Source organism: Urocitellus parryii, chromosome 1 (genome assembly GCF_045843805.1).
Source record: "Urocitellus parryii isolate mUroPar1 chromosome 1, mUroPar1.hap1, whole genome shotgun sequence".
NCBI classification, from domain to species: domain Eukaryota; kingdom Metazoa; phylum Chordata; class Mammalia; order Rodentia; family Sciuridae; genus Urocitellus; species Urocitellus parryii.
In genome coordinates this window covers 47689531-47703594 of record NC_135531.1, presented here as the reverse complement: position 1 = coordinate 47703594, position 14064 = coordinate 47689531, and the positions used below count along the sequence as shown (strand labels likewise).

At 36.7% G+C, this 14064-nt stretch overlaps 1 protein-coding gene across 3 annotated transcripts in view; it reads left to right on the top strand.

The window, feature by feature from the left end:
- Window positions 1-14064, top strand: part of Depdc1b (DEP domain containing 1B) — a 94571-nt gene that overhangs the window by 37378 nt on the left and 43129 nt on the right. For 2 of the 3 annotated variants that reach the window (XM_026402556.2, XM_077795777.1), the window contains exon 3: window positions 9662-9797. The exons of the other annotated variant lie outside the window; for it this stretch is intronic. In XM_026402556.2, the coding sequence (XP_026258341.1) occupies window positions 9662-9797 (136 nt within the window). The remainder of the gene's footprint in view (window positions 1-9661; window positions 9798-14064) is intronic. 3 annotated transcript variants of the gene reach the window in all.

Genomic DNA, 14064 nt, shown 5'->3' with positions numbered 1-14064 from the left:
AGACAAAATTGGCCCTAATCTCCATCTCGTGGGGTCGGGCTCCAAATTCCTTAATAGGACACCTATAGCACAAGAGTTAAAATCAAGAATCAACAAATGGGACATATTCAAACTAAAAAGTTTTTTCTCAGCAAGAGAAACAATAAGAGAGGTAAATAGGGAGCCTATATCCTGGGAACAAATATTTACCCCTCACACTTCAGATAGAGCTCTAATCTCCAGAGTATACCAAGAACTCAAAAAATTAAACAACAAGACAACAAATAACCCAATCTACAAATGGGCCAAGGATCTGAACAGACACTTCTCAGAGGAGGACATACAATCAATCAACAAATACATGAAAAAATGCTCACCGTCTCTAGCAATCAGAGAAATGCAAATTAAAACCACTCTAAGATACCATCTCACTCTAGTAAGAATGGCAGCCATTATTAAGACAAACAATAATAAGTGCTGGCGAGGATGTGGGGAAAAGGGTACACTTGTACATTGCTGGTGGGACTGTAAATTGGTTCAGCCAATTTGGAAAGCAGTATGGAGATTCCTCAGAAAGCTGGGAATGGAACCACCATTTGACCCAGCTATTCTACTTCTTGGACTATACCCAAAAGACCTAAAAAGAGCATACAACAGGGACACAGCTACATCAATGTTCATAGCAGCACAATTCACAATAGTTAGACTGTGGAACCAAGCTAGATGCCCTTCAATAGATGAATGGATAAAAAAAAATTGGCATTTATACACAATGGAATATTACTCAGCAGTAAAAAATAACAAAATCATGGCATTTGCACGGAAATGGATGGCATTAGAGCAGATTATGCTAAGTGAAGCTAGCCAATCCCTAAAAAACAAATGCAGATTGTCTTCTTTGATATAAGGGGGGCGACTCAAACAGAGCAGGGAGGAAGAGCATGAGAAGAAGATTACCATTAAATAGGGATGAGAGGTGCATGGGAATGGGAGAGAGAAGGGGAATTGCATGGAAGATGGTAGGAGACCCTCATTGTTATGCAAAATTACATATAAGATGGTTCGAGGGGGAAGAAAAAAGAGAAATGTGTCACAGTAGATTGGGTAGAAAGAGGTGATGGCAGGGGAGGGGAGGGGAAGGAGGGATAGGAAGGGTAGCACAATACAATAGACACTAGTATGGCCCTATGTATAAATGTGGCTGTATAACCAATGTGATCCTGCAATCTGTACACGTGGAAAAATAAGATCACATTTGAATCAAATGTATGATATGTCAAGATCATTGTAATGTTTTGAGCAACTAATAAAAAAATTTAAAAAAAAGAATTTTGAATTTTATTGTGGTTTGCTCTACTCGATAAAATCACACAGATCTCTTCTGTTTTCGGCTACTAGAAAGTCAACTATGGTATAATACCCTTAAGATTCTTAGAAACCCGTGGTATGAAATATATTTGATCTTTCTCTTCATTTCCTGTCTTAGATGTCCTAGAATCCCTGGAATTTCCTGTGTGATAGGATTATACTGTTACTCATAATGAGCATCCAGAGTTAAGTCAGTGAGGTCACTTAGGGTAATGTCCCTAGATAGCTTTAGGATGGGGCTAGTCTTAAGAAAAACCCTGTGATTAGAGGATTAGAGTTGGAACTTTCAGCCCCACCCATCAATCCCTTGTGGAATAGGGTAAAGGGTTTGGAGAGCAAGCTCCATAAAAATGATTGAACAGTGAGATTGAGCTTCTGAGTTGCTAAAGCTGCGGTAGCACCAGGCGGTCCTGGGGGAGGGGTGCACCTGGAGAGGGTCTGGAAGCTTTTCACCCCTGAGACCTCATCCTAACCAACTCTGCTCTGACTTTTCATCTGAGTTCTTTATAATATATCGGTAAACATATGTAAAGTGTTCCCCTGAGTCCTTTGAGCTGTCATAGCCAATTATTGATCCCGGTGTGGGGGGTGATAGTTGGTGGTAGTAGAGGTCCTAATTTATGGCTGGTTGGTCAGAGGTATAGCTGATAGCCTGGGACTTTCAACTGACATCTGAAGTAGGGGGCAGTCTTGTGTGATTGAGTCTTTAATCTATGGGATATGACACAGTCTTCAAGGAGATAGTGTCAGAATTGGATTGAATTATAGGAGACTCTGTTGGTAACCACTGGAGAATTTTACACACCTCTGGTCACAGAAGTATTCTGTGTTAGATGAGAGAGGTGTAGGGAAATAAACCAGAGTAGAGTAGAAAAATAAAGTTTTCCTTTTATGAAGCAATATTATTTTAAGTGAAATAGCCTGTGAGGTACTGCCTTCAGTCTTTCTGAGGTGAGGTTTTAACAAAAGTCTTAGGCCCCCATGCTTGTGACTACCCTGAGACCATGTTTTACTAAGAACACCTTGGATTTGATCTTTGCATAAAGCCATTTTACTTTGAGAACCTTTACTGATAGGGACTGGGAATGAGAAATGGTTTTGTTTTTGAGTCATCCAGTCATGACTTTTGTGTCTTTCCTCTATATCTGCTAAAAAAAAAAAAAAATGAACAGTTCCTTCATTAGCTTATCTCTATCCATATTTTGTCACCATGCTAAAATAAATCAGTTTGTGCTTTAATCATTCATCCTGGAAGATTCCTTAGCCAGTCCACCTTTTGTGTTTTTCATGTTCCTGCAGGTGACAGTTGTGCTGAGATTTGTGCCACTGGGCCCACATGGATCTTTTCTCCAACTTCTGGTAACAGTGTCCTTACTGTTCTTGCCTCTACATAGAAGTCCCTTTGGGCCTTCATTCACTGCCTCCTCCTGATGCAAATGCCATGGCTTTCTGTTCTAGTTATCTTTTGTCATGCAGTAAAACTATACCAAATGTAGTGGCTCAAGACAATCCTTGTAATTTTTCATAATTAGGTGGTTCAGGAATCATGGCGAGGCTGAGGTTGGCATCAGCTGGGGCTGCTGAGGCTGGAGACTCCACCCTCAGGATGAACTTCTTTATTCACAGATCTGGAGCTTTGGAACTTCTTGACTCAGCTTCTTTCTTGTAGTATTTCATCTTCTAGGACCTCTTCTGGTCACTTAGGTGTCTCACAACATGGGGGTCTCAGAATAGTTACACTTTTTACGTAACTACTGGTTTCTAAGAGAAAGCTTTGCATGAATTTGTGATATGAGAGGCTGGTCTGTAGCTCAGTGGCAGAGCACTTGCCTAGCATGTGTGAGGCAGTGGGATTGATCCTTAGTACCACATTAAAAAATAATAAATGAATAAAATAAGGCATTCTGTCCATCTACAACTACAAAAAAAAAAAAAAAGAATTTGTGATATGAGTGGGAGCATTCAAGAGGCAATTCTGGCCAGCTAGTACTTTTGCCATATTCTACTTATCAAAGCAGTGGGTAGAGAAGTACACTCTGACTACTGTGGTGGTAAGATCACAGTGCAGAGGAGCCTATGGATGGGCTGTATGGTTTTAAGCATCTAGTAAACATCTTTGGAAATGTGGCAGTCTGCCTTAGAGATACAATTTCTTTTTTCTCAATGGATAACCAGGGGGCTCAGCACCATTTAGTGAAAAGTCCATGCTTTCCTATTGACCTGAAGGGTCTACCCTGTCATAAACTATGATTCTAAATAGGAGTGTGTGTTTATTTTGGATTATTTTTGTTTAGGCCTATGGTTTTCAACTTGGGGCTCTTCTGCCGGGACATTAGGCATCATTAGAGAAAATTCCTGTTGTCACAACCGGTATCTCAGCATGCTACTAGCATTTGGTGATAGATAGAGGCCAGGGATGCTGCTAAATATTCCACAATGCACAGGGCAGCCCCACAACAAAGAACTATGTGGCCTAAAATGTCAGTGATGTTACAATTGAGAAACCATGGTCTGTGTCATCAGTTATGCCTTACCATGTGATCTTCATTAGCCTTAGAATCTGGTAGGGTAAGTCACCTCACATTGCTTTCCTTCTTTGAGAATGTATTGGTGATTTTTGGTTCTTTGCATTTCCATATAAGTTTTAGAATCTGTTAATCATGTTTCATTAAAAACTCTTTGTATTTCAATGGAATTTTATTGTAAATTGTAGATCTTTGTGGTGGAAACTGACATTTTTTGATATTGAATCTTCTTATTCACCAACATGATATATATCTGTTGATTAATTTCTTTAATGTCTTTTAATAAAATTCTATAATTTCCTTAGTAAAGGGCTTGCAAATATTTTGTGCAAGATGGTTGGCTCTCTTGGCCAGCTGTGAGGCTTTTTAAAAAAAAATATATATTTTTTTTTAGTTGTTGATAGACTTTTTTTCCTCTCCCCTCCCCTCCCCTCCCCTCCCCTCCCCTCCCTTTTCTTTTCTTTTCTTTTCTTTTCTTTTCTTTTCTTTTCTTTTCTTTTCTTTTCTTTTCTTTTCTTTTCTTTTCTTTCTTTTCTTTTCTTTTCTTTTCTTTTCTTTTCTTTTCTTTTCTTTTCTTTTCTTTTCTTTTCTTTTCTTTTCTTTTCTTTTCTTTTCTTTTCTTTTCTTTTCAGTGCTGAGAATCCAACCCAGTGCCCCTACATGCCAGGCTAGTGCACTCTACTGCTGAGCCCCAGCCCCAGTCCTAGCTGTGAGACTTTAATAAGTTACTTTTGTTGCTTGGATCTTTGTTTCTCTATGTGAAAAATGTGGTATTTGAATGAGGTCATCTCTAACAGGCTTTCCAGCAAAGACTACATGATTAAAATGTTAGGATTAAATTAATAATTTTCAATGCACAAAATAAAAGTAGTCCACTGGAGGGAGCTCCTTGGCATTTTTGTCTCTGGCAAGATTGCCAGCCTGCTGTGAAAACAGTGTGCCTGCTGTTGATAGCTGCAGATGCTACTCATGGCAAAGATCCCATCTTCTCATGGTGGGTGGAAAAGTGACTTGACATATATTCAATCATTGTTCTGCACATAAGAAATTCTGCTTTGATCTTTGGAAGACATTATTTGTTTCTTGGTATGGAAATGAAAGAAGCATATTTTTGAACCTAAAAGAATTAATAACTCATCCAATTTAATTTTTTATTTGACAAATGAAATAAATTGTTATTTAGAAACTTTCCCTTTTCTTTTTTTCATTTTTTAATACATAGCAGTAGAATATATTTTGACCTATTATACATATATGGGGTACAACTTCCCTTTCTTCTGGTTGTGCATGATGTGGAGTTACATTGGTTATGTATTCATATATGAACATAGGAAAGTAATCTCTGATTCATTCTACTGTCTTTCCTCCTCCCATTCCCCCTCCCTTCCTTTCATTCCCCTTTGTCTAATCCAAAGTACTTCTATTTTTCCTACCCCTGACCCTCGATTGTGAGTTAGCATTTACATATCAGAGAGATCATTTGGCTTTTGCTTTTTTTTGAGATTGGCTTATTTCACTTAGTATGATAGTCTTTAGTTCCATCCATTTACTGGCAAATGCCATAATTTCATTCTCTTCGTGGCTGAGTAATATTCCATGGTGTGTGTGTGTGTGTGTGTGTGTGTGTGTGTGTGTGTGTGTGTATCTATTCATTTGTTGAAGGGCACCTAGGTTGGTTCCACAGTTTAGCTATTGTGAATTGAGCTGCCATAAATATTGATGGGGCTGTGTCACTGTAGTGTGCTGATTTGAAGTCCTTTGGATACACACTGAGGATTGGAATAACTGAGTCAAATGGTGGTTGTATTCTAAGTTTTTTGAGGAATCTCCATACTGCTTTCCATAGTGGCTGAACCAATTTTCAGTCCCACCAGCAGTATATGAGTGTGGCTTTTCCCCACATCCTTGCCAGCACTTATTGTAACTTGTCTTCTTGATAATTGCCATTCTGACTGGAATGAGATGAAATCTCAGTGTAGTTTTAATATGCATTCCTCTAATTGCTAGAGATGTTGAACATTTCTTTTTTTTTTCCTTTTTTTTATTGTTGGTAGTTCAAAACATTACACAGTTCTTAATATATCATATTTCACAGTTTGATTCAAGTGGGTTATGAACTCCCATTTTTACCCCGTATACAGATTGCTGTATCACATCAGTTACACTTCCATTGATTTACATATTGCCATTCTAGTGTCTGATGTATTCAGCTGTCTATCCTATTCTCTACTATCCCCCTCCCCTCCCCTCCCCTCCCCTCCCCTCCCCTCTTCTCTCTCTACCCCTTCTACTGTAAATCATTTCTTCCACTTGTATTATTCTTCTCTTACCCCTCCTTTCCTCTTATATGTAATTTTGTATAACCCTGAGGATCAACTTCCATTTTCATGCAATTTCCCTTCTCTCTCCCTTTCCCTCCCACCTCTCATCCCTGTTTAATGTTAATCTTCTTCCCTAGCTCTTCGTCCCTACCCTGTCCTTAGTTATTCCCCTTATATCAATGAAGTCATTTGGCATTTGTGTTTTAAGGATTGGCTAGCTTCACTTAGCATAATCTGCTCCAATGCCATCCATTTCCCTCCAAATTCTATGATTTTGTCGTTTCTTAATGCAGAGTAATACTCCATTGTGTATAAATGCCACATTTTTTTAATCCATTCATCTATTGAAGGGCATCGAGGCTGGTTCCACAGTCTTGCTATCGTGAATTGAGCTGCTATGAACATCGATGTAGCAGTGTCCCTGTAGCATGCTCTTATTAGGTCTTTGGGGAATAGACCGAGAAGGGGAATAGCTGGGTCAAATGGTGGTTCCATTCCCAACTTTCCAAGAAATCTCCATACTGCTTTCCAAATTGGCTGCACCAATTTGCAGTCCCACCAACAAAGAACAAGTGTACCCTTTTCCCCACATCCTCTCCAGCACTTGTTGTTGTTGGACTTCCTAATGGCTGCCAATCTTACTGGAGTGAGATGGTATCTTAGGGTGGTTTTGATTTGCATTTCTCTGACTGCTAGTGATGGTGAGCATTTTTTCATGTACTTATTGATTGATTGTATGTCCTCCTCTGAGAAGTGTCTGTTCAGATCCTTGGCCCATTTGTTGATTGGATTATTTGTTATCTTATTGTCTAATTTTTTGAGTTCTTTGTATACCCTGGATATTAGGGCTCTATCTGAAGTGTGAGGAGTAAAGATTTGTTCCCAGGATGTAGGCTCCCTGTTTACCTCTCTTATTGTTTCTTTTGCTGAGAAAAAACTTTTTAGTTTGAGTAAGTCCCATTTGTTGATTCTTGTTTTTAACTCTTGCGCTATGGGTGTCCTATTGAGGAATTTGGAGCCCGACCCTACAGTATGTAGATCATAGCCAACTTTTTCTTCTATCAGATGCCATGTCTCTGATTTAATATCAAGCTCCTTGATCCATTTTGAGTTAACTTTTGTGCATGGTGAGAGAAAGGGATTCAATTTCATTTTGTTGCATATGGATTTCCAGTTTTCCCAGCACCATTTGTTGAAGATGCTATCCTTCCTCCATTGCATGCTTTTAGCCCCTTTATCAAATATAAGGTAGTTGTAATTTTGTGGATTGGTTTCTGTGTCCTCTATTCTGTACCATTGGTCTACCTGCCTGTTTTGATACCAGTACCATGAACATTTCTTTATATATTTGTTGACAATCGTATTCTGTGAAGTGCTTGTTCAGTTCCTTTGCCCATTTATTGATTGGGTTATTTGAGACTTTTCTCTTTCAAAGGCAATATGGATAATTCACGAGAAAGCTAAGCCTGGAACTCAGGTCTAAAAATTTTACACCATATTTGAGGGAATGAAGTGGGAGAATAAGCCATGGGTCTTGGTGGTGGGGTAGGTATTGTGTTTAACTTTTAAAGGACTGAGAGGCGGGTAGTCTGTGAATTCCTGAAATTATATATAATATTGTATGTGTATGTGAATGTGTGTTTGCTTTGTATATTTGAGTGCTATAGTTTGGCTGGAAATAGAACTTTTGTCATTATTGTTGGCTTCCAAGAAATTGGACTTGAGTTCTGTAAGTCAGCCTTTACTTACACAGTGCTGTGCTTTTGACTGGCTTTAGAATTTCCTGTGGTTTGGACTCTTGGGAAAACTTCTTTGGTAACTTGATTTTAAACTATCTTTCGGTTTATTTATCTTTCACTTGTTTTAATGATTTTCAGACTTCATTTTTTTTCCTCACTGTGAAAGTAGTTATTGGATATTTTTTTTAGAGAAGATGAAACTCAACTTTTCTCTATTAGTTATCACTTTTCAAGTCTCTTGAGACTGTTTTTTGAAAATATCTCCAGAGTGCTCTTATTATTTATGATTCTCTAGATTTACCTTGATATAAACATTCCTTGAAAAGTATAGACATTTTAAAATTCTTTGTTTCTACATTCTTCTTCTCCTTCTTCTTCGCTGGGGATGGAACCCAGAGCCTTGTGCATGCTAGGCAAGTGCTGTTCCACTGAGCTACACCCGCAGCCATGCAATGCATTTGCAATGTGTTCTTTTCTAACAAGTTTATTAAAAAAAGATCCTCTGAGGAATAAATATTTAGTTTCAGTTCCTTATCAGTTATGGTATAGACCATTTTAGAGAGTTGGAATTTATGCAGGCTTGTGTGTGCTTGTTCGGAAAGTGATGTTACTGATATGCAGGAAGGCTAGGAACAGGGAAGCTGTGTAGAAAGGCAGAAGAAAGATACTGGGCAGCTTTCTAGCTCCTTCTGGACAGATTTCTAGACTGAAGCTTAAATCTCAGTGTGAATTGTTAGATATTCAAAAGAAGGAGGGTTAATTTTTATTAGAAGCAGTTATAAAAGTGATTACTAGGCCAAATGACTTCCATATTAATGTATTATTCAGTAAGTATTATTGAGGATTTTGCTATCAGTAATTTCTATTTCTACAAGTTTTGGCTTGAGTTATGAGCATTAAGAATTTCAAGCTGAGTAAAACAAAGGGCTAAGCCTCCCATTAACAGCATTTTTAATCATGAAAATCCTATGACAAGGGAACAAGTTTTATTTATTTTTAACAATATCACATATTTGATGGCTGTTTTTCTCCATAAATTTTGAGGGGCATAATGAATATTTTTTCCATTTTTTAATTTGTTTTAAAATTTATTTGAATCAGATGGGATATAATTTCTCATTTTTCTGAGTGTACAGGTTGAAGAATTACATTGGTCATGCAGTCACATATATACCCACAGCAATAATAATGTCTATTTTATTCTGCTGTCCTTCCTATCCCCCCTTCCCTTCCCCTCCCCTCCCATCACTTCTCTCTACCCAATCTAATGTGACCCACTTCTTTTTTTTTTCCTCACATCGTCATACCTGTATTCTGTATAACGAAGGGGGTCTCCTTCCCTCTTCCATGCAATTCCCATTCTCCCTCCCTTTCTCCCCCACCTCTCTTCCCTATCTAGAGGTAATGAATATTTTTAAAAAATATTTTTTTAGTTGTAGATGGATATAATATCTTTATTTATTTATTTTTGTGTGATGCTGAGGATTGAACTCAGTACCTCACGTGCGAGGCATGTGTTCTACCAGTGAGCCACAACCCCAGCCCATAATGAATATTTTGTAAAAATTTGTTATTATTGGATACAATTAGCCATGTAATAATTTGATGAAGTATAAGATCATTTATTATCTAAAGTGTGGAATTCTTATGCAAAATGTGGGAACTACTATTAAAATAATCTGGTTTTCCCACTTATCCTAATAATAGAACATTTCTTCTGGATTTTTAGATTTCCTCCTTCTTCACCCCTGAAGCCATATCCAAAGAAGCCCCTATACCAAAAGAATATTATTAAATTTCCAGAATGGAATGATCCCCCACCGGGCACCTCGCAGGAGAACATCCCAGTGAGGCCAGTTGTGCTGGTAAGTGCTGCGACTAAAAGACATTATCTGATAATGCCCAGGTCTGGGCCAGTTGCTTCTGTTAGTGCCTTATGAACAATGGCCTTGAAGTACTATAAGACAATATCATACCTGTCAACAGCTGAGAGATAGTTAACCAAGAAAGATCGGCTCTTACATTTTTTCACTCTTACCCATCGACAGTTTGACAGAATATGTGGTAGCTGTTTTCTTGTGTTCAGTCAGAGCAAATATCTGTTAAAACTCCCATTGCAATCCTTTTTTTTCTTGTCTGCTCCATGACTTACACCTCTTCTGCTTTTTTCTCCTGAAGTTTGTTATTATTAATAGTCGAAAGTAAGAAGGGTAGGGCATGATATATTGTAGAATGATCCTTGACACAATATATGAACAAAGACAGATTCTTCTAGTGTAGGAAAACCTCAGCTCACTGTGGTTTAGACTCACTCTTCTTTTACATATCTTCTCCTTAAAATATCCCTAGTTGATGACTACCAAGATTGAGATAACGCTAAAAAATAAAATACAGAGAAAAACTTTGATAAGGTGATTTTAAAGAATTTTGCTAACCTATGGTTTTAAGTTAATCTAGTCTTATGCAACTAGACAGCCAAAATAATTTTATTTGTAAAGATATGATGAAACTATTTTTAGGCCAAGTAATTAAAAGAAACTATATATATATATATATAAAAATATATATATTTATATATTTATATATATATATAAATATATATATTTATATATATATATAAATATATATATTTATATATATATATTTTTTTTCCCTGAAGAAATTGTATAATGTCTCATTTTGGAGAAAACAGTTAAAAAGCTTAGATTTTTTTCTAAATGATTACAAGGAAAAGAGTGATACCAGTGACCAAAATGGGGACTCTGTAGGGAACTTGTGGATGTGTCAGGAATGGTGATAAATTTGGTGATAAAGATGGATGGTAGTAAATGTAGGTGTCTCACAGGCAGATAGGGACAATGGCCCTGGAACTTAGAGGGGACGCTGTATTTGATGTCTCCCTTTGCTTAAACTTATTTATGCAAAAGATTTTTCAAGTGTCTCTACATGCTAGGCATCATGAAAGGCTCTACAAAGACAGTAATGTGTGACAGTTTTTATTCTGAAAGGACTTGTTGTCCAATAAAGCACACAATAAAAAGTACACGGAAGAGTGAGTGCTATTAGAGGACTATTTATGTCCAATTAGGAGTACTTAGTCAAGGTGCAGTCAATAGTTCTTGTCCTATAGAAAATTAAAATATAAATTTTAAGAGATCAGGTATGTTTTTAGAACATTTGAATTTAAACACCGGGGAATATGATTGTAGAGTTGTTATTCAACAATCATGATTTCATTTAAAACTCATCCAGTATTGTTTACATAAGATAGAATCTCATATCAATGTGCTTTTATGCCACTGATATGATTCCCTCTTCTGTTCTACCTGGTTCTGTGAAGTTATAATGTTCCTGGTGCTCCCACTAAGAATACCCAAGTGTTCAATAGAACATCTCAACCCATTGTTCAGGGCTTTGCACTAAAAACAGCGACTTCTATTTTCAGTTTTAATTCTGGGGAGATCTGAATTAATATGCCAGAGTCCCAGATTTACCAGCCTCCTCCCTGCTTAAGCCTATGTTTATCCCTGGCCATTTGTATCCATATCTCTTTTTATTTATTTGTGACTTTGTCCTGCCTTTGCTTGTATTCCACACCCCCCCTCCCAACCCCTTATTTGTAGGGAAGGGGCTGCACTCCCTGTTTGTTTTACACATAAAACTGTTTTCTCACACATTACTGTCTTTGTAGAGCCTTGCATGATGCCTGGCACGCAGGGACACTCGATAAATCTTTTGCATAAAACAAAAACTCCTAAGGTGTAGGGAAGGGGTTGCATGCCTACAATCATTCCACCAAAGCTTGGGCTCCTGCTTCTTAGGATAATTCAAAGGGAAATGGCAGAGCAGGAAGTGTCCTCAGTGGGGCCCTTGATGAAGTTTTAGAATGATGAAGTTGTCAACTAATAAACAGTTCATCCTTTATGAAACTTGAGCTTGTTCTTTTCTGTTGTTTAACTTTTTCTTTCTGTCTCTGTCTTCGGTTTGCTTGTTTGTTTGTTTGTTTTTGGTTTATGTTTTGGCTATCTTACATAGCCATTATTTCAAACCAAACCCAAACAAACAAAATAAAATAAAGCAAATATGGTTATTTGCTGTGTGGGCTCTGGTGTCAAACTGCTGGGTACAAATTGTGGCTTCTCCAGGTTGAGGCTGTTTGAGCGTGTGTCTCTATCATCCATGTGCTTGTGTCTGAGTTCTCTGATCAGTATACTCATCCCTCCAAGGTAGGGTTGCTGTGGAAATGGAGTTGAGTTCGTACCTACAAAGTGCTTGGAATGTCTCCATTGTGTATTTTAAGGGATACCTACTATATTTTTATGTATTTTTTTTTATTTATATAGGGAGTGGGAACATGGGAGGAATAGACAAACTCTATCTAGAGGGGTTGGAGGGGAAGGGGAGACATGGGGTAATTAATAATGGTGGAATGTGATGATCATTACCTACTATATTTTTTATTTTTTAAAAATTTACTTTGAGTAGGTAGAATTCATTTAATATTGCACATTTGAAATTTGTATTGACTCAGTAAGGAATGTATAATACATGGTATAGTATAGATATTTCTGTAACAGTATGAAAGTGAGGCTAAGTTTGTATTAATTTGCTAAGAAAAAGAACTCTTAAATTTTTGTCATTTTCTTGATATATTATTATATAACTTGGGAACATGTAAGAAGTTACATTTAGTGCTAAATTATAAAAAGCTTAGTTATAGATTATACATTTTTTAAAAAATATTTTTTACTTATATATGGACACAATGTCTTTATTTTGTTTATGCATTTTTAAGTGGTGCTGAGGATCAAACCCAGAACCTCACTTGTGCAAGGCAAGCACTCTGCCACTGAGCCACAACCCCAGCCCAGTATTATACATTTTTACACTGCCATCTATATTATGAAATTTTATGGTAGTAATACATTTCAAGGAATAGATGGTGTTTATCCCAAGGAAAAGAAGAACCCTTATATTTAATGACCCCAAACACCTGTTACAAATTTCACAACTTCCTTTGGTTGTGTTTTTTTAGTTATAATAAGGAATAGCAATTCAGATTACTTTTTAGCACTACTTAAGGTAGTAAAAGTAATACCTAAAACATGTTATCCTTTCTTAATTAAAATATTTTTCAAAGGAGAAAAAAAAAGGTGCTTAGAATAGCACCTGATACACAGTTTCTCAGCATTAAGAACTATTGCCATAATAAATTATTTCATAGAATTGTTTATAGGAAGAGAAAGAAGAAAATGAATTACTCATAATATTACCTAGGGAGAATTTCTATTATTAATATTTTTATTGTATATCCTTTTTTTCTATGCATGTTTTTAACTCAGAAATGAGGTCATGCTGGGCTGTTTTGGAGCCTGAGTTCTTCACTTACAACAGCGTACTATGCTCATTGTTTTCATGCTTTTCAACATCCAACATTATTTTTAATGCCTGCCTCATGTCCAATATAAAATTGATATTTTACTTCTCTACTCCTTTATTGTTAGGCGTTTACAGTATTTCCAGTTTTTCAACATATAAACAATGTGCTAAGCAATACCTTTACAGACAATTATTTGAATATATTCATGAGTTTTTTTTTAGGAAAGATTTGTAAGTAGACTTGCTAGACAAATGTTGTTACCTCCAACTTTTCCTTCTAAAACACCTGTTTTGGATGCTTAGAAATTCACGCATGCATGTGGCCTTTGAATTTCTTTTGTAGTTCAGTAATTCTTTAAAAGCAAAACCAAAATCCAATTAAAAAAAAATCCCAGGGCTGGAGATATAGCTCAATTATTAGAGTGCTTGCCTTGCATGCACATGGCCCTGAGTTCAATCCCCAGCAATACACACACATAAAAAAAAAAAAAAAAAGGAGAAAGAAAAAAGAAAAAAAAAGAAATCCCAGAAAATTCCTTCCCCTTTTTTTTTTTACAAGTAAGATTTTTCTGGTTTTTTTTTTTGTAAAAAAAAAAAAAAATCATAGAAATTCTTTGTGATTTCTTATATATATTGCCTTTTTTAAAAAAACTTTATTTATTTTTATGTGGTGCTGAGAATCAAACCCAGTGCCTCACACATGCTAGGCAAGCGCTCTACACTGAGCCACAACCCCAGCCCGTGTATTGCCTT